At 36.3% G+C, this 27,480-nt stretch overlaps 1 protein-coding gene and 1 long non-coding RNA gene across 3 annotated transcripts in view; one reads left to right on the top strand and one right to left on the bottom strand.

Annotated features, from left to right (window-relative positions):
• LOC144246275 (uncharacterized) overlaps window positions 1-27,480 on the bottom strand; it is a 167,625-nt gene that overhangs the window by 15,757 nt on the left and 124,388 nt on the right. The gene's annotated exons all lie outside the window — the stretch shown is intronic.
• Window positions 201-25,623, top strand: RASSF9 (Ras association domain family member 9). 2 transcript variants are annotated; one of them, XM_021528036.3, is made up of 2 exons: window positions 201-483; window positions 22,645-25,623. In XM_021528036.3, the coding sequence occupies exons 1-2, from the start codon at window positions 437-439 to the stop codon at window positions 23,918-23,920; spliced, it is 1,323 nt and encodes a 440-aa protein (XP_021383711.2). In that variant the 5' UTR covers window positions 201-436; the 3' UTR covers window positions 23,921-25,623. The 2 variants fall into 2 exon arrangements, with proteins under 2 accessions (XP_021383711.2, XP_077639673.1); XM_077783547.1 differs by lacking the exon at window positions 201-483 and adding an exon at window positions 860-1,059.

The following is a 27,480-nucleotide window of genomic DNA, read 5'->3' as shown; positions in this document are numbered from 1 at the left end:
CTTGACCTGAAGTGGCTGGAGCCTCCCGAGGAAAGTTTTCAGTGCTTTTGTGTGTGTGTGCGCCTTTACGGAGTTCCACACGGGAGCGAAACCCCCTCTTTCCCATTTGCTGCCTGCTGCCCTGAGGGTGACAAGGCTGAAAGTTTAGCAAGTTCTGTGCATAACTCCACATCACAGGAGCAAGAGCGTATTCCCCCCCTCCCCTTTCTTTTTCCTGCTTCTAAACACCTCCTTCAAGTTCGCAGCTGGGCAGGACTCCAAAGGTGCAGCAGCAGCAACAAGCTGGAGTTCAAAGTTAGCAGTAAATTGCACAACTTCCAGCTCATCGCTACGCTCGGTGACTATTAACAAGCTGGAAGGCGCTCAGGCAAAAATATAGGGGAGAAGGGAACACCTCGAATTGTTTGGGGATCGCTGATGTTATGCCGCTGGGATCATGGCTCCTTTTGGAAGGAATTTATTAAAAGCCCGGCATAAAAACAGGTAAAATGCGTGGGTATGCGGAGGAAAGGCAGGGCGCTATAGGATGAATTATTTTTTGTACTTTTTGTTTGGTTCTGGGGGCAGGATGTGTTATCCGGACCGTGCTGTCCAACTCCGGGGCTCACCTGCGAGCGGCAGCCGGGCCGGGGGAACGGAGGGGAGCGGGCCGGCGTGTGCCGAGGGAAGGGGCTTTTCCCTTGCCCCCTTCGCCGGACCTGCCGTGCCCCTCTTCGCTCTGGCTCTTTTGACTACTGGGCAATATTTTCCGTGAGCGGGAGGCAGCCCTTCCGGACTTGGAGCCTTCCCCGGCTGAACCGATGTGCCCCGCGCTGGGAAGGTGACGCTCGCCGGGGCCGGGAGAACCGGCTGCAAGCCCGACCTTCGCGTCCCGTAGGCGGCCAGGGGCAACCGGGAGCTCTTCCCCTGCCCCGGGACAAAACTCCCCGTTTCTCACGGGAGGGCCGGGCTCCGGGCCCCGCGCCTTAGCCCCGTTGCCCTGGGAGGTTGACCGGCAGCCTGCAGTCCCGTCGGATCAAACCCGTCCCTTATCTTGTCCGCTGGCTGTCAGCCTGGGAGGTAGGAGAGCATCGAGCTCTCAGCGTGGGGAGGCGGAGAGGGGGGGAATTGAATGATTTTTGGGTTTTTTGTTTATTTGTTTAGACTTTAGTCCGGGATGGACTTGTACTGTATCTACTTTTTTTTTTTTTTTTTTTTTTCCTTAGAAAATTCTTTAGAGAGACTGCTGTGGTCCTTGGGTCAGCTACAGCGAAGTTTCTTTATGGGGACTTTGCCCCTTACGCTCTACATGCTTCCACATGCCCCAGCGCGGGCTGCAAAAAGGAGAATGAGGGTTATGTAATCATGTTAGGCACTAAGGTGGTACTAGGTTTTTTTAAGAGTGAATTTGCTTGGACCCTATGGAATGTACAGTGGCTGAGCCCATATAGCTAAAGCTGAACAGAAGCAGATCACTGAAATTTTGCCTCACTGAGAAACTCTAAAATCACTTGTAATCTCATCCCCATTTTGCCTAGTGCTCTTCGCTGAAATTTAGTTTGTATTTAAAGGAATGCAAAAGATGATCTTTTCTATGGGGAATATAATTGAACTCTAAATAGTCTTGTAAAAATTTGCCATTTCTCTTCCATGTTTGGCTTTTGGTTTCAACATTTGAAAGTTATTTGGGGGGCCTTGTATTTGCTGGGATTGTGTAAAAGTATTAAGTTAGCATATTGTGTAAAAATATTAAGTTAGCATAATATTGAATATTAATTAGAAAGATTGTAACGGTCAATGTTTTAAAATTGGATATTTTTTAGAATTATTAATAATGTAGTTCACACAGATTAAACAGCGTATTTTGGTAATGGAAATATAATTCTCGTGTGGCCATTTTTTGTTTAGAAGATCAAGAAAGATGGGCATGAACTTTTCTATGAAATTGCTTTCACATAGAGCTGGAAATTTATTGTTCTTAAACTGAAAGTTTTGTTCCTGCTAATACCTACCTGAATAAGGATTAAATCACAAAGTACATTTTCACTGCGTTCAATGATGAAATTGTTTCTCTTTTGGGTATTTACAATATCTTCGCACTAATTGCATCAATCTAATTATGCTTGCTGATGTGACATTTTATTCCTCAGGAAAAGAAAGTCATAATCCAAAGCTTTAAATAGGCAATAAAAATTAAAATACCAAAAGAACCATTACTGGTTCATCTAGGACTTTGTATTCATTTTATCCTCACATCCCCATAAATAAATAAATGCCTCTAATGGCTGAGAGGCTTTGTGGCATAAGAAGGGACTGTGTGACCAGAGAAGTGTAGAGGGAGAGGGTCAAAACAAAGCAAACTACATACTTCTTAAGATGTGTTATTATCTATTCAGATATTTAAATTTCTGCATATTTAATGTTAGCTTTGATAATGAATTTTGAGAATTAAACTTTGTTTATGTAGTTAGTAAAATTGTTTTACAGTATGATTGAAGAGCTATGTAATAATTATTTCTCATTTTAATTGTATCTTGGTGAATTCATTTGAAACCTTGAAAACTGAGTTTAAAATCCTTTACTGTGTTCAGGCCAGTAGCTGGAGAGTCAGAACTTGTAGCTCACTACTTTGTCTAACAACCTGTAAAGAAGGACCAAAAAAGGACATACACAAATGTATATCTTTAACCTGCTGCTTCTTTGTAAAATAAGCTTAGTGTTCATTCACATTTCTGGGAAACTGAGCTTTTTCCTTTCTCTCTGGAAGTTCTTAATGACCATTTGCTACATGAAAACATAACTCCTGAAAGTTATAAGATAAGCAAATAAGGAATAAAATCTATGTTTACATGAGGACATAAAGCTAAGTTGAGGTAACCAAGGTAGGTGGAAGGAGAGCCAGAAGGAAAATGAAGGCGTTACAGTCATTTGCTCAGATAACAAGATGACACCACTGTAATTAGTGCTTGTCTTGCAGCATCGCCCAGAGGTTCCAGATCAGGTCCATGTTTAATAGTAGGCTCTTCACATCCAGATTGTAAATTGTCAGTCCCTGTCCCTAAGACCTCAGAGTTTAAACAAAGAGGTTACACTGAGTCTGTGTCTAAGCAAGAGGCAAGGGACGTTGTCCATTATGCCACAAGTCTTTAGAGAAAGAAACTGAAATTAAATCTCAGGAAGAAAAAACCTATGCTGAACTACTGTTAGTGTTTGAAAGATCTTCAGTCAGTATGACTCTCTTGGGCTTCTGAAATGTCACTAATACAGAGACAGCACAAAGCCCATGTAGCCAAGAGATCACTTAAGCCCTGGTTTGATTTCAGGGGAGTGGCCTCTAGGATTGTGACTCCAGCATATGTTTCTTGGCAAGAAGGACAATGATATCTTTTTCAAGAGCTATAAGTAGTTTTTACAGCATTCCTTGTCCTTCTGTGACAACCAGAAGTAATCGCAGTCCCCAGAATGTGTATGTGCTTGTCACTATGTCCCCAGGAAAACAATACTTCCAAGACACCCCACCCACTTACAAACCCAAATGTACACAGTAGGGACAGGTTGTACCCTCTAAGGCAACAAAGGAAAAACGAAAGTTTCCTGCAGGACTAAGGTTCTGAAACATGAATAAACTCAAAGGGATTTTTTTTTATGCAGATCTCTTAAAGATGCTTACCTCAAGAGTGAGAGGAATGCTCAGCTCACATCACATTTCAGAAGTGTAGTGATAGCAGGAAATGCTTAGCTGAAGGTGAAGGCAGAGAAAAGGCACTGAGTTCTTTGCTCAGAAGGTCTAGTATTAATCTAACAAATTGCTCTACACAGAGACAAAACAGTTCCCTATCTAAATATGAGAAATACAGAACAAAATATATACTTGCAGTGTTTAGGTACCAGGATTTCACATTGTATTCAATTTCCTGATTGCTAAGTAGAACAGGAATTTATGCTGCATTTATTTTCAGTAGGATTAAGACTTCTCCACTGTTGGGTGCTAGATTTGATCACTTTTGAAAATGGGTCTTTAGGTTTATTTAAATACTTCAAGGATATCTGCATATATGTCATAGTGGGAAAACTGACCTCATTGCTATTTCTTTCATCCAGACACTTCCTTGGGTTTTGCAAATAAGCCTTAGATGAAATTGCTGAATATCTGTTGTTTCATTTGTGTTGTAGCTGGGATACTGAAAGGGAGAGGGTACAGATGATCCATCTTGATGCTGTAGGGCTGTCCTCTTATGTTCAACACCTTGAAAAATACATTTTGCCAGTGTACTTCATGCTGGTCCTATGTTTACTACTAAGGTTTGTACAGTCTGTTGGCTTGCAACAATTCTGAACCCAGAGTAGTGTTTCATGATTAAACAAATGTGTTAATATTTAAATTTGTTTACTGGTTTTGCTTTTCCTTCCTGTATTTTTTCTATTTTTTACTGTTTGCTATTTTCCACTGTTTTCCACTTTTATTCACTGCCACAGTAGTTAATGTTTTTCTGTAGGAGGACTTACTTTGCCTACTCTTTAGTTCTGCTTTTCCTTAATCAGCTCATCTCTGGTTCAGAGGTTGAAAGAAAGACCATGTATTTTCATTCAGTGTGATAGATATAAGAGGGAGTTCTTCCTGGCCTGACAGTCAGAGGCCCCTCCCCAGTGAGAGACACATTCAATTATTCTCTCAGTTTATATATTACAGTGCAGGGTAGTGAATTAAATTAGAGACTTCATCTATCTGATACTGACTTAGTATTTCCATGATCCCTCCCTTTCTCCCTCCCTCCAATAGTCTCTCATTGCATCTAGTTAGCACAGTGATTCGTGTACTGCTCTGAACATCTCTTCTTTTCTACCTACGGTTGAGTCCACTGCTGTACATTTTAAACCTTTATGAAGTAAAACTGAAAATGCTCAGCATTGAGGTTTGGACTGGTAAAGCTCTTGGAGATCAGCTGCTTGTCTGAATGAACTGTGTATGACCCACAATGTAAGTCTCATGGGATCATGTGGGATGTCTAATATTTCTTTTGGATGAGCACACCTGGATAAAAGTCTTTATGAAGCTATAAAGGTGCTTTTTGATACAAGACTACAAGGTATTTGGTATGTATGTTGGAGAGGGTAGATAAAAGTTTTAGAATCAGTGGTGCTACCTGTGTTAAATTTTTAGATTGAAAATATGGTGCTTGTTTTGCAATGGTAGAAAGAATTTTTTTTACATATTTCTTTAATTTATCCCTGAGTGTGAGATGTATTAGTGAACTATCAAAGAAGTTGTTCCTTTTTGAGCCACACTTCATACATTATAATTTATTTCCTGGTCTGCCTTGGAAGCTTTGTCTTAGGGGTCAAAATGGTTGCACACATTTTCTAATAATCTTTGTACATATTTGTTCACTTCACTTTCAGGAAGAGCTTTACATCTAGCAAAACACTAACCTTATTTCTAAAGAGTTAATTATCTACTATTCCAGGAGGGCAGGCAGCAATTTCATCCTGAAGGAGTAAATAAAACGAGTAATAGAAGTGTAATACTACACCATCTAAGAGCATGACTTCGGTTAAGTCGAAGCTAATCTGAAACACTAATATAGTGTAGAGTCAGGCTGAGAGATACATTTCAGGCGAAACTCCCATTTTGTTTTAGATTAAAAGATTAAAAAGGAAAATATTAAAAAGAGGAAAAATCTTGCTGGTCAGTTGTCTTTCCTATTTTACTGATGAAAAACTAGTATTGTGCATGAAGAAAGACACATTGCTAAATATGTAATTAATTCAGTAGACAGAAGTAAATTTTCTGAGTTGGGCATTTTTAAAATTCTATTAACTTTAATGAAAGTCAGTGATAATCACAGAGTAGTACCTCCTGATTTACCTATACTCAGAAAAAAAGGTTTTTGTTTGTTTTATATGAGTAATAATAGCAATTTAAAACTCTGGTCTGAAACACTATTATTTGAAAACATTAACATCTCATATGCTGTACAAGCCTTAATTAGTTCATCCAGCTTCTATATTTAGTATGTTGGTAAATCCTTATTAATAGTGACAGAAAGGATGATGCAATATAAAAATGTTAAGACCACGCATTATGTGAAGCATAGGACTGAATGTTGGACATGCGGGTACCCAGTCATGTGTATAGGTAACTGGGCTGTTATTGTTGCTTCTGTCGTTTCTCTTATGTGTTATGATGCTCTCGAGATGATGACTTTCTGTCTTCTGTACAGTGTTTCCATGTTAGCAGTTCCTCAAGTATCACACAAGACAAAATAGATAAGAGAGTTTCAGGAAGCCTTGTCCAAAAGAATACTTTTTTGAGCACGTTTCTGGAACTTGACTCAAATAGGCTCCAGGATTAAGCACATTGCCTTTTCCTGGTTTGACCTAGCCAGAAATAAACTTAGGGTGTAGGTGTTGCAATAGTGAAATGATACCAATTTTTTGTGACCTCAAACACCCGATAAGCTTACATAATTTTCCTTAGTAGTAATTTGGGTGTTAATATTTACAGGCCTCGGGAAAATAAGTAGGACATGACTAGACAGTATAAAATGTATAGAAGTGCAGACTGTGAAAGCCAGTAAGTGGAAGAGGTAAGAATTACATATGTGAGTTCTTTTATTGTAGTCCTTATGCAGTCCACTAAACATAGATAGTCATGCAGGAAAGTGACAATACACTTGTATTGTTTAAGTTTGATTTTATGCGATTTTTCTGAGGAATTTTTCATTGGTTTAAAATTTTCCATAATGTTAAAAATGTCCTGTAAGGAAGATTTTAATGTCCCAGAGAGAAAAATAAAGAAAGAAATTCCATGAGCATCTTAATATAATTTGAGGTGGTTTTGTGAAGTGAACAAAAGAAATTACCTGCAGAAACTAAAAAAATAAACCAAAAAACAAAAAGGAAGGTTCTTGATGGTAATGATAATAAATTGTCATGTAATTGTATTTTTAATGCTATAAATCCAAGTTGTGATGCCATGTGGTAATGAGAAGACATCAAACTTCAAAGAAAAAATTCTATTGCATGTTTGGTATATCTCTCATGCACTTTATTTGTACCGTTTATTTAAAGATGTGTTTCTCTTTCACCAGCTTTCTTGTTTCATTCTCACTCCTGTTTGCCTGAGTGCATTTTTCTCTGTGTCAGTTTGAGACATTTAAATTGTAGTTTTGATGGTTCCTAGACATGCATTTTTAAGCATAAGCATTAGAAGAAGCCAGGCTATGTTGTAATCTTGGAGGTGAAGTAAACCTCTGTTTTTCTGGGTTGTGGTTGTTTTTTTTATGATTTTTTCCACATTAATTAGTAAGTTGCAGAATAATCATAGGAGAAAAACATCTTTATAGAGATGATCTTTGCTGTGAATATAATATATCATCTCTTTATATCAAGGGTCAAAATCATGAACCTGATTAAGTTGCTTTCTTTATTCTTCACCCCATTTGCTCTCTTTCATTGATGAAAAATGTTCCAAGTTACGAATTTCCTATCATAATGGTAAATAGAATCATCTCTATTAAAAAGCAGAAGATTTTGGTTTTTCCTCCTTTTAAAATACAAAAATATTGAAGCTTAAAATAAATATGCAAAAGCTTATAATTGTCATGCTCAAGGACAAAATCAGGTTGTTGAAAATTTAATAATCTATTAGACTTTTGTTTTGGTAAGGTATAAATATGTTTACCTTACTTTAGCTTCTAAGGGTGTATGACCTCACTGGAATGATGCAGTTGAGTGAAGACTACTAATTTTTAAGAGAGTCTGCCCTTGGGTCTTGAACATGCAATTTGCTTTGTGTTAATGGATTCCATCATCCATGTAGAACATTTTACTTTGCTTTCCCCAACTTCTTTCAATTCAAAGGAATTCTTTCTACAGAGGGTATTTTCCACTGTGAAAGCACTTTAAAGCTACAGCATTTTTCAGAGCAACAGCTGGGACACTGTTTTGATGATCTAAAGTATACCTCATTTACCATAGGAAGTTATCAGATTTTGCTCGCTGATCAAAGAGTGATTTAGTGATATTTATAAATGTAGGATCTTGTGCTGATCTTGTTCAGCTGTTGGTGTTTTGGTTGATAAATGGGTGTTTTGAACTGCTGTTTTGTTTGGACATTAGCAGTTGACAGACTTCCTCTGGACTGATTGCTAAGGTACTGGGTATACTTTTTAAACGTGATTATTGCCTGTACCTCACAGGCCACTTTGTTGTTAATATCCTGCTTTACTTAAAAGTCTTGCACAAATTCAGTTTTCTAACAGTCTAGGACTGGTATTGACTTTACTGCACTTTCCCAGACTTGTGGTACTTTAAAGATTAGGTAGATAACTAATAATGTTTGTTTACCCATGGAAGTCCCTACAAGTGTCTGACAAAGATCTAAGTTATTATTGGAACTGCAATTGTGGATGGTCACAGTACTTTTGCTGACACTCATACTGCTCCTGAGATTCAAGTACACAGTGAAGAACAAATATCAAGCTCCTCTTACTTTACCTGAGCCACTGAAAATTTAGGTATCTTGTCATCTAGGTACTCTTTGTAGTTAATGGATACATCTAAACACTTCTGGAGGGCAATCCGTTTAGTCTTAGACAGGCTGTCAGTATGGGATTAGTCACCCTTTTGGAGGTGCCTATTTTATGCCACTGATTACAGAGGAAGGTCAGAAAATTATCTTTGCACATCTATATTTTTAAATAGCTTAAGGTAGATGATAGGCGCACCACCCAATCACTTTTCAAGGAGCATGCTCAGATTTGTAGAGCAGGTTATTAACCATCTTTTGCACCACTTATTTTAGAAATTAGAAAGGGAAACATGAACGGAGAGGTGAATTACAGGTAGATTATGTATGATTAAGGGAGAACCATCCTAATAGCATGGATGTCTTCCCTGACCCTGCCACAAAATTCCTACCTAGTTTTGGGCAAGACACATAAACCACAGTTTACAAAACTGTTTATTCACTGTGTGTTCCTCATTTGCTAATTCAATGTCCTGTAAACTCTTTTACATAATGGCTGAGCAAAGGAAGCTTACTTTGCACATGTCTGTAGATATCAATTCAGTTAGAGTGGGAATTTAAATGAGTGGATAGCTTTGGCTTGTAAAAGGGAGTTCTTTCCCTATGAGAATATGTGGAGATAAATTCTTTAATGTCAGCCTGAAAAGCAATTGCATATCTGATAGTAATGGACATATATCAAAAGTTTAAATTTTGAAAAGTGTCCTCTAAAAGGGTTGTACCATACCTAGGAGAAAAGATACAAATAAAAATGCACACATATTGAAGAAATGTAAGTAATAAGGGCTAATTTTATGAAGATGCCTAAATGTAATTCAAGACACCTAAGACAATTTTTAAGCGCTTTGAGTGTTTAAATTCTGACTGGTTGCACTCCCCAGCTACCTGTACTTCTATCATGTCTTACACTGGTCCTGAACACCATGTAGTTTTTGCTTACTTCACTATGCATTTTTCAGGAAAGTCTTGTGAAGTTACTCTAAACTGAAATTCTCTCAGTATTTCATGTTGAAGTTGCTTCATTTTCTGCTGGCTTATATTACAGTAAGGCAGACAAGGACAAGGATTAATGTTGAAAGCTTCAGGAAGAGAAGGGAAGGACATTTTGGGTTGTTGTGCTAATTAATATTTCTCTCTTTTTTTTTTTTTTTTTTTTTTTTAATACAATGAACATTTGAACATGATCTAACAGCATCCAAGTCTTGCCCTTTTGTTCATGTTTCTGATTGCTTTAGGTCAGTTCCTGCTGAATTTGCTAGTGTCAGCAAGCCCCATTGTTAGAAGTTCATCTCTTTTGTAGTACTTTCTGTGGAAGCTGAGATGTCCAAGTGAGTACTATGAACTTCAGCAGTCAGGAAGATACTTGAAAGTTACAATATCTGCAATGCCTCAGTACCTTCTGTGTCTTGACAAAACTGAGTACTGTCTCTTATACTCATTTAAGTGAGGCAAGTGACCAGTGGAGCAGAGAATGAATCTTTCTATGGATGCTGAATCAAATTACTAAGCAACAATAAGAAAGTAGCATGGAAATCTTTAACAACATCTGAAAAAATTCAGTACTTGGCTGCATGCTTAACATTTTTTTTGTGTTAAAGCATTTGTGCCTGGTAGGCATATATTCAGTATAAGAATGCATTTATGACAGCTTGTGTTGGATATGATCACAGAATGCATATGTATAGCTCATGTACTGTCACATATGTACGATAAAATATAACCCCTAAATCATTGTATATATAAATAATACATGCAAAAATAGCCACTTCTGTAGATTGCATATTTATGCATCTACATATTACAAACCTGAGTACACAAAAGCCTGTCAGAAGTGACAAACAGAATGTGCATATGTCACAGAAGGAAGCTAAATGTGTATCTCTTCCAATATGACAGAGCTGTTCACGTGGCAGAGGGAAGCATGCCTTCATCCACCTGTCACTGTGGTAACCACTCAGCTTATGAAGTACCTTGTTAAAAGGCCTTTTTATCCTCCCTGAGCTATGAAGCCATCTGAGTTGCTCATATGTTGAAAGAATCCCCACCTGCAAAGACATTTGGATATGTGAAGTAAAGAAACAGGATTAATTTGAATGTTGACTCAGTCTGACTTTCTGTGAACTAATGACAAGTAGTTTGCAGTGTCTTTCTGGTGTCACAGCCTGCTTCGGATAATCACTATCCTGCCATAGATGCATCTCACAAAACCAGCACCATTATTTCTTGGGTCTGCCTTGGTCTTTGGTGCAGTCACATAGCTGTGCTTGGCTTCATCTGTGCCCACTGTAGATTTTTGGCCTGTATCAGCTCTCCCTGTTGATCAAAGTTCTCTTGTCAGGAGTTACCACTTTTTCAGCTGCATTAAATTTTTGAAGTTTTTTCCTAAACTGTTCAGTCACATTTAGATGGCTATCCTAGATGGTTTAACAAGGCTTTTATCTTTATGGCTTAATTCATCATGACTCACTGGAGATCAGACAAGAAGCTCAGCTCCAATGGGAGGGTTGTGATGGACAGCTGACATGGTTATGAGCGTCTTCATATGGACTCAGATGGAAACACATTATCTGAACCATTATGTCTGTCATAGAACAGGTTTTGGGCTTAAGTCACAATTGTTCAAATATTTTAGAATTCACATGGCTTTTTATCTGAATCACATGGAATGTCATTCCTCTGCAGTCATCTTCCTTCATCTTTTTACAGCTAAAATTGTGGGGAGGGGTTATTAGACACCATTCTCTGTATCTCTCTCTTGTATATACCTTTCTTCTTTGCATTAATTTCATAAATTTCCCATTACTCTTGGTAATCATTATGATCCAGCTTTAAACTTGCTTCCAGACAGCAATTCATCCATTTTTGCCTTTCCCATCTGTATTACTCAGATGGCTAGAGCTAGTTTTGCAATCTCCTATGCCCTCTTTACGCATATCCATTGCTTGGGAAGAGCACAGTTGGTGAGGTTAATAATTTATTTCATTTGTTCAGTAGCTTCTTTAGAGAAGATGTGGTTATATTTCAGAGACCCTATCAGCTTGTGGCTGACTAACTACATATTGAAGCATTCATTGATAGGCAATTTTAGAAAATTACTTGAAAGCATAAGCTGCACAAAACTCTCAGTCTGACAATGGACAGTGAAAATGCTTCAGGCTTCTTTTTAAAAAATTATGTCCACTCTTCTTGTTAGCATAATTATTTATCTAGTACTCAATTTATCTCTTTATAATGAACATTTATATAAGAGTCCACTTCATTATCTCATCTTTTTTTTCCCTTCAGCTCTTCAAATACTGTAAGTAATGGAACACATTTGCCACTGAATTGTCTTTCAGAAAGTTTGATGCAGAAATTTAAAAGGAAAAAAGAAAAGAAAGATTTGATTGTAAATTAAGTATTGACACAACATCCTTTGAGGTGATGTTTTTCAAAATTATTTAATTAAAGGAAATGAAATAGGAGAGATCATACAATGTTTCAGAATGGGGTGGTTCATTCTGTAAATTTGATTGCAATACATACAGGAGAATATTAAAGCCCATCCTGTCTTTCTCACTCCTAGAAAGCTGTAGAGAGATACCAAAACTGGTTTTTATGATATACAAAAAAGCTGTGTTGAAAAATCATTATATTTTAAGAAGTTAGGAAAGAGTAATGATAGTTGAAGTTGTTGAACAGCCCTACAGGCTTGCTGTAGCACAAAGAGCAGTCGTAAACCTCCTTTCCAGGCTCCTGGCCATTTTCTACCATTCCCTTTGCATTTTCCCTGCTATTCTCACTTAAAACCATAGAACCCAAATGAGTATTTTTCTTATTTTGTTTCCTGAGCTTTAGTTTAACCTTAGGATTTGGGAAAAAAAAGCCAAGTCCATCTGGACATTCCATTATGAATGAGAAGAGCGCTTATCTCACATGGTGCCGCTAGGAGCAGAGAAGAGGTGCAAAACATGAACAGCATATAAGGATTCATAAGAAGGTAACCATCTCAGGCTCCTTCAGATCAGAGCTGTAACCAGCATTGGAAAAGTAGCTTTAAGTCTTATTATTTCCTTGTCTGTACCTCATTCCATTATTTAACTTGCCTTATTATCATCTGTCTACATATATTACAATTTGTTCATGTTTTGGCAGCTCAGACCCAACCTCAGAATACTTTGTGTTTGTTTCTTCACTGGGCAAAATGTCAACAAAGGCAGGGGAGGGAAACAGTACACTTTTGCCTTTCAACAAAAGCTGAACTGAATTTCATGGAACCACAAAAAAAGGAAAAAGAAAAAAACAAACAAAAAAACAAACAAAAAACCAAGCCAAACAAAAAGCCCTTCATACTCTCCATGCTTGGAATTCCCCTCACTTCTTTGATCTCAAGAGCTCATAAACAACCAGGGTGCTTCTAAAAGGCTGTTATAAAAATTATAATGGAAGAAGTTAGATAACACAAATTTCTATTAACTATAACAGCAACTCTATCATTTAGAAGCCTGTGTTCCAAATGAGATGGAAATTATTCTGCTAGCTCTATACTACTGAAAGTGACAGAGTTTTAAAAACATTCTGTACATTACTAATAGGAGCTTCATAAAGTTTGTAGAATGTAACCGGCGCTTAAATATGCATAGGCACTTAAATGAAACATAGGAGCAATTTAAAGAATTGTATTTTTGCAAGGTAGCAAAGTTCTTGTGGTAGATGAAAATTACCAGTGGCATTTTCATGTGTTCACTAGTGAGAACTACTCACTGTTCAAAATTAAGATGTAGCATTTACTGTGTTGATATTTCTAAACTTCTCATGTTGCTCATTAACACTGAGGAATTTGAAAATGCCCATCTTCACATCCCTCCCATCGTGATCTAAAGAATTACTATCACTGAATATGTCAGTGTTTGTTTTGGCTCTGGAGTTTTTCCTGGATCTTCCATTCCTGTATAACAGCTGCTTCCTCAGCAGCAGTTGTGATATACACATCAAAGCATGTTTTCCCAGTAAAGTAAATTGTTGATATTACTGTTACTCATCTTGGAAAATATTTTGGTGGACATCTAGTTCTCCTTTTCTCAAACCTCCCCCTCCACTATGTTATACTACTCCAAATACAGGCCTGGTATGATAAATGTGTTACTTGTCATGACATTTTGTGCACATGCCACACTTGCTGGAATTCCAAACATTTTTTTGACTAATATCTACTTACCAACCTTATGACTTTGACTATACAAAGATGATTAGTCTGACAGGAAGGCAGATTTAAAGCAGATGCAATTTATACAGAATGTGTACCCTTAGGGGCAGAGGAAAATTTCAGAGGGAAGACAGGAGGAAAGGGCAGGGGCAAATGCAGTTTCCACTGTAGCCTTTGCACTTGCCTGTAGGTTAAGTGATTGGAAGTGTAAACATGTAATAAGTGAAGGGGAGAACCTAATAAAGTTTTGGTCAGCTTTGCTGAACATCTGCACTTGGCCCTTGCAAATGAGGTTTTGCAAAATGATATTGACCGCTGTAGCAAAGACACAGAGTCCTGTAATTATTAAAAAGAGCAGAGGGGAGTGTTCAGGTTAATCCATCCTAACTATCACTCTAGTGAACAAGGTGTATAATTCCCCTTACACTATCTCTTACTTCTGTCTTTCTGTTAGTGCAATATCCTGAGTTAGTGCAATTGCTTGGCTTATTTTCTATGTAGTACAAACTCTGCTATCCATCCACTTAAAGGATGATAGAATTATTACTGTCAGCCCTTGTTGGTCCTTCTTGTTGGCTACTTTAGTTTCTCATTTATCTGTTTTAAGTACTGTCAGGGCTTTTTTTCCTTTTTTGATTTTTTCTTAACAGTTGGTTTCTTTTCAGACACCTGTTTCCAAGCAGTACAGTTATTAGAATTAAGCACATGATTTCCCATAGGATTTTTACCAAAGTCTGAAGTTTCAAGTCAGCAGCAGTCTGGTGTGAATGAGTTATTTGTAGTAAAATAATTATCAGAATGATTTTCTTTAAACTGTCATACCTTTCATATTTTTATTCTACAAAAAAGAATGCTATCCCATTGCAATTCAAAGTAATCCAACTGAAATTCATCACAGAGCACCAAGAGAGTATAAAGTGTTAGGTGAACAGAAATTTCAACCATAGATCATTGCTGAATTACAATGTATGCAATTTTGTACAGTAGCTAAGGTGATGACTTTTGTCTGCAGAAGACATGAAGGACCTACTTAAAATTTTAAGTATATAAATTTTAATTCATACAGGACATAATTTGCAACAGCTGTTGCTAATTAAAATGCTTCATAGAGTCTTCCTGACAGTATGTGTATCTTGTTGAATTAAAAATTTATGCCATAAAAAAGAGCAGAAAAATTAACATTAAATTTATACCAGGACAAAAAGTGTTGTAACTAGCTGGTTATAAAAATAGACTTATTTTAATTTTTTTTTAAATATCTGAAATATTTCAATTTGAGCATCCAAACTACTGTGTATATGTGCATGTTTGAAAAATATCACATGGCTCACAAGATGCCTAATTTTCTTTTATTTTTAGTAAATGCCTATGTACATTTCTGTATAGGAGGGAGTTTTAGCACAGAGCAAGATTAAATGGATGCAGAAGCAGATGGTAGGGAGAAATTTATTTCTCTCTATAAATAATAATTTTCTTGTTTTCAGAAATTCTGTGGTGTTCTTTCCAAGTCTTCCTGCAGCATTGGGACTACACTGATTAACTGTATTGAGAATTTTATTCTCACAGTTAAAGTACCAGTTCTGTCTTGCCATGATACTTTTCAGGTGACCTTTTCCCTGATTTTCATATGATGCAAAAGGGAAGAAGAATTAAGTTTCTGACATGTCATGTATGGAATTTCTGTGTCCTACATGACATGGATATTAACTGTGCCTCCATTAGTATTATTTTTAGGGACTTGTGAAGGAGAATGGTTCTGTGGTTAATTTATAGGCTCATTTGAATCCCTAAGGCTTTGGAGTAATTCCAGCTTCATTGGGTAGTGAGAGAGTAGCTACTTCCTCATTGCTGCCCTTAGGAAACTCAGAAGTGTGTAATGTACTTAGGCAGGAGGCATACTAAGTATAAGATTTGGCCTTTATTGCTTTTTGAATAATTTCACAGAAAGGGACAGAAAATTAAGAGAAAAGGTGGTTCAAATGTGTATAGTCTGAATAAATATAATATGGACTTTCAAAATGAGCCATTTATTCCTGAAAGATTAACATACTTCTGACCGTAGCTTTCATATGGACTGTGTATTCTCTATACCTTTAATGTCTAAACTCACTTTCAAAAATCCCCTTGGATCAAATTTAGTTTCTTCTACGCAAGAGCTGCAACACATGGGCCAAACTGTTTTACCTTTTTGCAAATTACACAGATAAAAATCACAAATTTCACAGATAAAAAGCCAAAAGATATTTTTATCTTTGTTTTCATAATGCTCATATATGCATATATATATATATATATGTGTGTGTGTGTGTGTGTGTGTATATGTATATATATATATACATACACACATATATACATGGTAACATGCTGAGATTTTGAAAAAGAAACAAAAGCAATGCAACAAAAGCAATAAGTACAATAAAAGCAATAATACAATAAAAACAATAAAAGCAGTGTTATCTAAATGGTATGTGATGATGTATGTGTTTTCCATGCTTTGACTTAATATTTGGTTATTGACTTCATATTAGGTCAGAGGTCTGGTAGAAACAGCATTCCCACACCATTTGCACAAAATCATTGGACCTTAGGAAAAGGCTTCTTCACTGAGGGTGGGGCTGGATGTGAGAACAGTCTCTCCAAGGACTTGGTCCTGGAACCAATCCTGTCAGAGCTCAAGGGACTTCTGGATGATGCTCTTAGTGATATGGTTTAATCTTAGGTAGCTCTGTGAGGAGCAGGGTGTTGGAGTCGATGATCCCTTTAAGATCAATCTATCTCTTTCAATTTGAGATATTCTGTTGTTGATATTAGCCTTTATATACCCTGGCATGTAAGAGTCACTGGTATCAGCAGCTTTCAAATTACATGTAGCATGTTCCCTATGCTACAAATATAGGTCATTTTGTCAGCTAGGTAATATTGTAATATTGGCTGCTTATTATTTCCAACAAGTAGATATATAATTAAGAATCATCACGTTTTTGATCAATATCTTATCTTTGATGATAGTTATAGCTCAGATCTAAGAGCTAATAGAGATTAATAATCTTGGCACTGAGATAACTATGTTTCTAGAAATTGCAGGAAAACAAGGCAAGTTTTCTCTAGGCCATTGCACATGAAGAAACATCTGTGGGTGTTGAATAAAGATCATAGCACAAATACATACTTCCCAACAGGCATATTTATGTGCCCCATCAGCATGCTCAAAGGCCAGCCCCTTGAAAACACTAGATTACTAAATGCTTAGTTTGTCTTGTTATCCCAGGATGATATGTGCCACTGTGTCACAACATTTTCCAAGGAGAGCAAGTGGCTCAGCCACTGAGCAGGTGTGGCTGGGAGGTTGTTCCCCCTGTGCAGCATGGCAGATGGGAGATGCAGCACAGAACCGCTTGCTGAGGATCTGGGAGCGTACGGCATAAGCAAGAAGGGAGGGACTGCTTAGCAGAACGGGAACACAGCCCTGCCTGGGTCTCCCTGGAAGTGTTATGTTTCTCAGTGGACTCTAGGAAAGCACCTAGATGGCAGACCCTAAATCTCTTGGCAAGGACTCCACTGCAAGAATGCAGTAGGCAACAGCAAGATTGTCTCTTAGAGCCTTTTTGTCTTCTCCATTGAAGAAAGTGAATTGCTCTTGGTGGTATCTTGGCATAATGTAGGGGTTTGCTTAAAGTTCAGAAGCATTTTGATCTTACTTTGGGAAGGTCAGGGCAGCAGTATACCTACATACTCTGGTCAGCTGAGGACCCCACCACAGTAGTCTGTCATTTATAAAACATGATTATCATCCGATATGTTGCAGATTAGATTGCATATGCTATTTGAGAGAGCTTAGGCTGTCATAGAATAAAACATGATTTTCACAAAAACTTGGTGAAAAAATGACTAAGATATTATACACAAATAACTTTCTAGCATGAGCTCTTTGATGGAAAAAATCTATAAATGATTAGGAGTTCTATGCATTTTCACAGAAAAGGTTAATGTATTGCTTGGTCTGTGATATATTTTCATCAACTGACATGTATTCCATATAAATTATTTCAATGACTGGGAAGAGGCAACTAGTAAAATTTTTGGTCATAAACATACTCTCAGGTTTGAATTCCTTCCTTAAGTATTTAAAAATCAGTTAATCAGTTTGATTTATATTCACAGAGGGCGTGTCAAGAAATAGATTAATACTAAAAAAGGAGTTAATTTCTTTTTTTGGGGGGGAAAGCCTAGAAATAATTTATTGCAGTGAAGGGAGACAAACTTTATCTGTGCTTTTTTTCAACAAAGGCAAAGTATTCTTTAAGTGTCCATTATATTTCAGAAATACTGCATTAAGTTGCTAACAATATGATATGGAAATTATCTAGTTCCAATAGAATGTTTGCAGAAAATAGTCTAGAAAAATAAGCATCTTGTACACATGAAGGTGAAATTCTAAAATGTAGGGAGATGCCTTTATTTAATTGCCATGATTGGTTGTAAAACTGATATATTGTATATTTAGGGCAACAGTTTCAGGAAGGCAAACAATTACGTTTGTCTATTTTTGGGCCAGTCATACCTTAAAGTTAGTGAATATCAAAAGTGCACCTTCCAGCATTTAAGCTATCTCATATTTTGACTTTGTGTGACATAAGTAAATGTTTTTGTTTTGTCTGCACGTTGCTGGAATGTATTACCTTCCCCTAGGCCTGAAGAATAAATTAACAAATTGTATATCTGACACACAACACTCAGTTTGTGCTGGTGTAATTAAGACTGTGTGAGGTCTAGAGCATGAATTGGGATGGAGTTTTGGGTCCTCTTGAAGAGAAACAGGACCAGAAGACATGAAAAAAGCAATCAAACCAAGCAAACAAAAAGATGGGAAACATACTTTTGACCATTATTAAGTTTAAATTCCCATCTGGTCTAGGTAATTAATGGTTTTGTAAAATTAATATAGATTTGCATGTCATTATCATCAAGATTTTATAATCTTAGATGTATAAGTAGAACACTTCAGTGTTCAATTCAAAGACAGACTTCAAAACAGAACTGAAAGCTTCAAAACCTGCAGCATTATATTTAAAAAAAAATAAGTTGCCTAGCTAGTTTTGATGAAATTGTTATTGTGGTCATCAGGAAACTCAAACATTTAAACTGGAAAAACACATTGGCTGCTACACTCCTATTAACTGCTATTTTATTAAAAATGCTAGTTCTTTTGTGTCTTTTGCAAAACTGCAGGACGGGAAATTCAAGGAACCTGTAAATATGAGAAGGTTGCCTTTCTGTTAAAGTGTCTGTTTAAAAGCAGATCTTGTTCCTGAAGATTTTAACTTTTAGTGTTGCAGCTAAGGAAAAAAAATAAAAGAATTCCTGTCAATTACCAAAAATTATTCAAAATCTCTTTCTTAGTATTGAAATGAATTAATGGATTTCCTTTATAAATAAATAAATAAATAAATTGTAAAGTTATGATGTCTAGGTCCCATATTTAGTTGTCTGTACGAAATCAACTGCTGCTGCAACCATTCTTGTTACATTTCTCTCAGATAAACCAGAATCTGGATTAATCTCACCTAAATGAATCTGGTGAGATTAATCTCACCTGATTTCAGCTAGCTGAAAGTGAGCTATTTGATTGAAGGTGGCCTTTTAGTTAATGAAAGAGAGAAATAGCTTCCTCTAAAAATTATTCTCAATGATCAAAGATGGACTAGGCAGTAGGGATTCTTCTTGGAAGTTTTCTCTCTTCTCTTAATGAGGAGGAACTTTTAAGATACTGAAATCTTAACTTTCAGATTAATTCCACTTCATAAATGCAGAATCTGTTCTTCACTTTCTATGAGAAATGCAGTTTAACAAAAGATATTTCGTAGTACTGGCATCTTCTTGCGTCCTGAAAGCAAATTTTTAGTAATTGTTATTCTGTGACTGACACAATAATGCTTCATTTTTGTTTGTAACTACCTGAATTAACTATTAAGAAAGACTTATACAATACATTTAACTTAAAAGGTCCATGGTAAGGTTCCAATTTACCATTTTGAGTGGAAGATAATAAAAAACTACTTTTGATATTTTAGAATATATTAGAATTCCATGACAATGTATGATTATAAATGTCTGTCCAATTCTTTTTGCTTAGAAGTAAAGATCCAAAATTAAGTGGAGTGATGGAATAAAAATTAAGATAATATATAAAAAATTAAAGAAAAATACATAGGAAAAATTAAAGAAAGAAATTGTACTTTACCATGTAGCTTTGATACAAAAAATACAGAGATGTTCATAAATTCTTTTAATTTCTTCTCTCATTTTCTGTAAAATATGACAATATAATTAAAAGATGTTGGTATACACCTTATATACATATATAAGTTCTTTTTTTCATGTATAAGCTACTTGATTTCTTTGCGTACCTGCATGTGCATACATTATCCAATTGTGTTACTAAGTTATATTTTATAGACAAAATAAAGAACAATATTTCCTCAAGAAAGCTGAATGTAAAGTCTGGAAAGACAGATGAATAATAACTGAAAAAGTTACAGGGGGCAATAATCAGCTAGAAAATTTGAAAACAGTAATTTTAAGATGTTATTTTTACATCCATATTGTTTTCAGGGGTCCTGTAGAGATTGCTTTACAATATACAGTATGTTTCCATCAGAAGTTTGTTTAAGTCCTGCTGAACTCTGTGGGAATTCTGTATAAGAAAGTACAGTGAAAGTATTTTTCAGTACAATAATGATGGTACGTCTAGAGGTTCTAGATCTGAAGATTTGCTATTGCCCAGAGACAAACCAGCTTTATGAGAAAACTTTAAAGTCAGACTTTACAATAGGTTTCTGCTTAATCCACATAATCAATTACGTACTTAAAATATTAACTAGGAGAAAATATGCCAATCAAACATATTAAGCATAATAAATTATTTGTTGTTTTTTTTTCTTTTCATATCTGTAGTGTAAAGCAAATACTGAGTTATTTTTAGTCACAGCTGACTTATGTTGCAACTGGCTATTTACCTGAATTTCACTAACTGCCAATATGTTAACAGAAAAAAATGTAGTATCCTGCATATTGTAAATCTCAGAGGACTTACAGATTCTGATTTTTCAGTGTGTGATATACTTCACCACAATGCCATTTAATCTAATATCATCCTCCATTCCTTCCTCACCACTTAAGCTTGAATATAACTCTTTCTTTGTGCCACTTTGCCATTTTCTCTGTTTGTGATATGTGCTTTCTTATCTTGAGAAGTAGTCTATGAAAACACTATTAACTTTTTGAGCACCAGTTTCAAAAAATAATTACTGTAAAATGCTGGTCTGTGGGCAGGAGCTATTGGAGAGGGAAAATGATGCTATTACTCAGAGTCATCTACCAAAACACACATTTTACAGAGAATGTTCCAAGACCTGAAGCAATGTAGTTGGACAGAGCTCTCCTTTGCAATAATACAAATAAACTCACACTTGTCAGTTTTATTAGTATTCATTTGCAGTTTCCTTTTGTTTAAGGATTTTTGCCTCCTGGTCAGAGTGGCTCCTAGAGCTGAGTCAATCACAGTTCAATTTATTGGATTGCAGTGTGCCTGTCATGTTGTGTAATAATTAAGGAAAAAGGACAAGCTGGATTGCTTTACTAATCATAGGGTGTAACAGTAATTAAGACAAATAAAACTCCATGCTTACTACAACTCAGAAGTCTAAAAAAGTTCTGTGATAAGTAATCCTAGATGAAAACAAATGCTCTATTTCACTCTTTGAATATGGTCTGAATACTTATTTTCCTTTTCAAGCTTTCTCTCTCAGACCAGGTTAATCTCATTAATTCAAATTAACTGTAAGAGATACTTGAAAATCCAAAGACATTTTTTCCTCAGGGAATTTACTGTTTTATCATTTTGTGCAAGAGGTCAAATCATCAGGTCTGGGCAATAATAAAACTATATATTAAATAATATTCAAGTGGACTCTTGAAGACAGGAATATACAGGCAATTCTGCCAACACAAGCCTACAGCAGTCCAGGACCAGATGGGGGCAAACTGAAAAATTAGCTGTAAAGTCAACTTCAACCTTTGGTCTACTGAATTGCTGTCTAGGCACTAGTGATTGTACTGGAGCTACAGGAGCATAATGGGATCTCAGATACCTGGAGTTAGGTATCTCAGTGTATAAGGAGGTACCAGGTTAATAGCACATTCATTGCAATTCATAAACAAACAAGTAAATAAATGATTAAATAGGTTTTTTTGCCTTGTCTTGCATTTCTGTATCAGTTTAAATAACAAAAAAAAAAAAATCAGATTCATGTGTGTATTCTCTTGTAGCAGGTATTCTCTTACAACTCACAGGACTTCAGGCTATTCGGTACTTCAGGAAGAGCAACAAATTTCTTGACATTTATTAGTGGAAAAGAAAGGAAAATAATTGGTTTTATGCTTGTGTGGGCGCAGTTGTGGCAGAAGAGCTATAGATTTATCCTGTTGTCAGATTCATTGGTGCTGTTCGGTCATCTTTCCTCAGTCCATCTATGTTCAGTGTATTCTCCCCTTCAGAAGCCATTTCTAATAGCTTAGAAATGTCTGTGCAGTCTTTGTAATGAGAACAAACATGAAGATCCAAATGCTATGCTGTCCTAGGTCAGTCTGAAAGTGTAATGCAGATTGCCAAACTTTAATAACTCTTACTATGTCTAGAAAACCAAGATTTGATAAAGGACATTTTGTGAGATTCTCATTCAGCTGGACTAGTAATAATATCAAAGCAATAGTAAATTAAAGCTGTTACTTAATCCAAAGATATTTCTTCATGCAATTTAAGCAAGTATATTGTCTTGTACAGCAATACAGCAGTTTTAAAATGTGTTATTCATATCAGAATTATAGTAATTATTCATACTGTCTCTGCCATTGATATGTAATTTATACTTGGTCTCTTCTTGTTTTCCAGATCTCCCAGCAAGGACATGGCTTCAAATGAAAGAGAGATTGTGGTTTGGGTTTGCCAGGAGGAGAAGATTGTATGTGGTCTGACAAAGCGCACAACTTGCTCAGAAGTGATTCAAGCACTGCTTGAGGAACATCAGACAACATTTGGAGAGAAGAAGGTCCTTTTTGGCAAACCTAGTGATTACTGCATTGTAGAAAAATGGAGAGGCTCGGAGAGAGTACTGCCTCCCTTGACAAAAATTCTGAGACTTTGGAAGGCCTGGGGGGAAGAGCAGGCTAATTTGCATTTTGTATTGGTAAAGTCAGATGCTTTCCTCTCATTTCCATTGTGGAAGACAGCTGAAGCCAAGGTAGTACAAAATGTAGAAAAACAGTGGGACCTCAGTCCAGCAAACTACATGAAGATGTTGCCAATAGACAAGCAAAAGAAAATTGTGAGGAAGACTTTCCGGAAACTGGCCAAGCTTAAGCAGGACAGTGTTCAGCAAGAGAGAGATAATATGGAGACACTGATTCATCTGATCATTTCTCAAGATCATACCATTCATCAACAAGTCCTTAGAATGAAGGAACTAGATATGGAAATTGAAAAATGTGAAGCAAAATTCCATCTAGATCGTGTGGCAAATGATGGAGAAAATTATGTGCAGGACTCCTACTTAATGATTGGTACAAGTGAGGCTGAGCATCAAGGGAGTAGGCCAGATGATCAAAAAGAGATGCATGACTACTTGAGCAAAAGTGAGGGAATTTTACAGGTTGAAGAGAGACTGAAACATCACAAACAATTAATAGAGAACTTGTGTGCTGAAATTGAAAGAGAAGTACACGGTATTTGCATGGGAAAAAACGGAGAGTCTGTTCGCACAGAAGGAGCCGCTAATGCTGAACTGGAAACCTCAGATTTGGAAAGTGTAAAATATGAGCTGGAAAAAAGTATGAAAGATGGTCTGAGAATCAACTCATACCTGAGCTGCATCCAGAAAGAACTTACATACAGGGACTCACTGCTTCAAAAGAAGGAAAAAGAATATGAACTTCTTACAGAAGAATTTAATTTACTACATGTTAAGGACAACATTGAAACTAGGCTTCAATCAAATGAAGAGCCATCTAAGGGCAGTGGCATCTCCAGTACCAGCATTGCTGTTCCAGACTTTGTTCATAGAGTGACTAATCTGGACATAAATGATACAGACTCTGACACTGGAATCAGCTCTACACACAGTCAGGACTCTGAAATAACTGCAGGGGACATGGTACTGCTGTCAACATAGTTGAAAACGGTTATACATTTTTTAAAATTTTATTTTAGAGGATATTTATAAGAATTAGTAAACCTCTTGTCTTGAAAGTTAAGCTCTTCAAGGTATTAAAGCTGTGGCACTGCTTTAGCAAAGTAAAGCGTGTCTATTTATATCCTTAATAGTGTACTTGTGCTAGAATGCTATGTGCTAGAATGGGTTAACTGGTAATAGGTGAAAAGTTGTTGATTTTGCTACATCAAGACAGACTACTTAGACTTTGTAATGTTGCTACTCAGTGAAATGGGAGCATTCTGACTGGCTTAGACCAAAAGTTTGGAGATTTCATATTGTTCGGTCTTTGTGTCTGCTCCTGCATCTCCCTAATTTTTTAGGAATGTGAAGTAGAGACCAGAGAAAAGTAGACCAAGAGCTTGATTTTCTGTTCTATTACATTAGCTTTATGCAGATGGAGTTTCCTTGCTGTAAAAGATGAAGCTGCTGTAAAAGATTATAAAATTGAGCATTTAATCTGTTAAAAAATAGTTTTTATGATAATGTAGAACAGAAGAAATATAATTCCATTTATGCTGTATTTTTTAATTTAGTTTATATATAATATCAGGATGATAGTTTTAAAAACTCCTAAGTCCCATTTTAAAAATTACCTTCCACATATGGGTTTTTAATTTTGATTCTCTTTCAGCAGCTTTTATCTGCTTTTAAGATCCTTAAACCCCCTACTTATCTGCTGTTACCCTGTAGTTGCCCTAGTGATGTTTTAAATCTGCAGAGTTTCTGCCAGCAGGCATGTCAGGACTGCTTAGGTCCTGCTTGTGCAAGACGCTCAAATCCCAGGCTCACACCTAACCCTAGGGGCATTTTCAGCAAGACTTTCTCCTGCCTATCTCACTGGTTGGATCCAGTGTTTTAAGCCTCCTGAAATCATGACTACCAAAAAAAGCATAGCAGAAGCAACAGGTAGGAACCAGTCATTTTAGTCTCTGGCTAGACACTGTTTCCCAATAGCCAGCTAGCAACTATTTTCATATAGCAAGTAGGTTTTCAAATCCCATCTCATACTGTTTTGAAGCAGGAACCTATAAATCCTTCTTCCTCAGTGAGGACTTTGGGATATAGCTAAAACTGATCCACTTTATATAGTTAATAAAATATTGGGCTCCAGGTAAAATAAAAAAAAAAAAATAAAATGAAAGAATGCAAAACATGATAATTTTAAAACTGTGGTTAAGTAATTTTTTTTTTTTTCATTTAGGATTTAGTAGTTTATCTCAAACCCTTATCCAGCATATTGCTGTAGGTCCAAAACAAAACTGTAGAATTGAATTGCCTCAGTTACCAAATAAGATTTATAACTGTGCTAGAGGCTCTGCTAATGGAGAGCATGTGCATAATTTCTAGATTGCCATGTTCATTTTACAAATCAATCTGTTTAATACTTCTGATTAAAATAATTGAGTGGTGAAATAATTACAATATTTCTGAATAAAGTTCAGTTCTGCAAAATTCAAAAGACTCATGGAATTAACAGCCTACAAAGTGAACAAATGGACAGTACCTAGAAGGTGTAAATGTAAAATTCTTTCAGATACACTGCTTTCTTTAATTTTCTTAAGTGTCTGTCAACCATGTGTTTTCTAAAATGGCCAAAGTGCTAGGACTGCTGATTAGCACATATTTAATGCAGAAAAAAACCAAACCAAAACAAAACAAAAAAAAAAAAAAACCACCCAAAAAAAAAAAAAAAAACCAAAAAAAAAAGAGACTTTTCTGAAAAAATAATTTTTGTGGTTTATTTGTTATGGGTTTTTTCCTTATCCTGGCTATTATAAATAGTTTCTGTTTCATCAAAGTGTGCTAGTTGCCTTAATATATTTTTTGTTGTATTTTTTTCATAAATGTTATTTGAATGCTTCAGTGATACTGTGTAATATTTAGACTCATCAGCTCCTGATGGAAACACATGTATGAAATATATTATCTTTGTAATAATTTATTAACGCAACTCTGCATATTTTGACCTCTGTGGTATCACTCTTAAAAGTAGTCAAGCCCAGAGCTCTGAATGCTGAGAATAGACTAATGTATTCTATGAATTCTTATGAGTTTAGTTACCAATAGCTACACTTTCTATTGAGTCATTTTTTATATGTAACTGCTTAGAGGATAGAGAATTGAAACAGTAAAATACACAGCTGTGCAGGCTAGTACAAGACCCATGGGGGGAAAAATTAATTTCCACTCATACTCTACCAGATTTATTTTGCTCATAGGAACTTGTGTGGGTTCTCTCAACTGATCTTTATCCACACGTGGTAGTTGATTGTACCTCCCCTGCAACTTCTAGGTCTTAAGAGTATCCCTTGTTTTAAGAAGAAAATAGGTAAAATAGGCTGAGAGAGAGTATTAAAAAATAAAATAGTATTAAAAATCCAGTGTTTTGAAGCATTTATTTGAAGTTTGTACTTTTATATCTCAAATAAACTCTTTTTCTTTCAGAATTTAGAATGTTCAAGATGATTAAAGACTTTGTGCACTCTTTGCTGTTTATCTGCTTCTATACTTTCCATATTTTTGTTTGACCTGATTTTAGGATGCTAAAAGTATTCTTTATGAACGTTTATGCTCCTTACTTCCTCCTTTTCACACCTATCTATATTTTATTTTAGTTGAAAATTCGCATAATTTAAAATACACAATAAAAATCTTTGGATCATTTCCTGTCATTCCATTAAGCCAGTTGGCATATCCATCTTCAAATTTGGTTTTATTTTATAAAGTTTTACATGGACTATGTAACACTTACTGACAAAAGGCAGATCAAGTAAGTCCTGCTTAAGAGGGGAGACAAATTCTACCCAGGGATTGGAAAAGTGAAATTTCAAAGTAAAATGAAGCAAAAATCAGAAGGGCGGTTATTTCATAGAAGCATTACATTATTTGTCTTGGAAGGGACATTAAAGATGATCTTATTTACCCCTCTACCATGAGAAGGGATGCCTTTCAGTATACCAGGTAGCACAAAGGTTGCATCCAGCTTGGCCTTGAACATTTCCAGGGATGGGGTATCCACAGATTTTCTGGACAACCTATTCCAGCGTCTCACCACTATCACAGTAAAGAATTTCTTTGTAATGTCTAATGGAAATCTACCTTCTTACAGTTTGAATCCATACCTCCTTATGCTGTCACTACATGTCCTTGTAAACAGTGTCTCTGCAGTCGTCTGTAGGCTCCCATTCTCCCCAGAGCCTTCTCTTCCCCAGGATGAACATCCCCAACTCTTAGCCTGTGTTCAGCCCAGAGCTGGATGCAGCACACTAAGTGGGATCTCACAAGTGCAAATGAGAAAAATCCCCTCCCTTTACCTGCTGGTCACCTCTTTTTTGATGCAGCCCAGGATGTGGTTGGCTTTCTGGGCTATGATTGCACATTGCCAGGTCAACTTGAGCTTCTCATCCGCCATCCCCAAGAAGTCCTTCTTTCCAGCTAGTCTTGATCCATTCTTTGCCCAGCCTCTATTTGTGCTTGGGATTGACCCTGCTTGGATGCAGGACCTTGCACACTTGTCC

Source organism: Lonchura striata, chromosome 5, assembly GCF_046129695.1.
Source record: "Lonchura striata isolate bLonStr1 chromosome 5, bLonStr1.mat, whole genome shotgun sequence".
Taxonomy (NCBI): domain Eukaryota; kingdom Metazoa; phylum Chordata; class Aves; order Passeriformes; family Estrildidae; genus Lonchura; species Lonchura striata.
This window is presented reverse-complemented; position numbering and strand designations above follow the sequence as displayed.

Coding starts and splice junctions, on each gene's coding strand:
- RASSF9 (XM_021528036.3), top strand. CDS start 437: ATGGCTCCTTTTGGAAGGAATTTATTAAAAGCCCGGCATAAAAACAG. Junction 484..22,644: donor AAAGCCCGGCATAAAAACAG/GTAAAATGCGTG, acceptor CTTGTTTTCCAG/ATCTCCCAGCAAGGACATGG.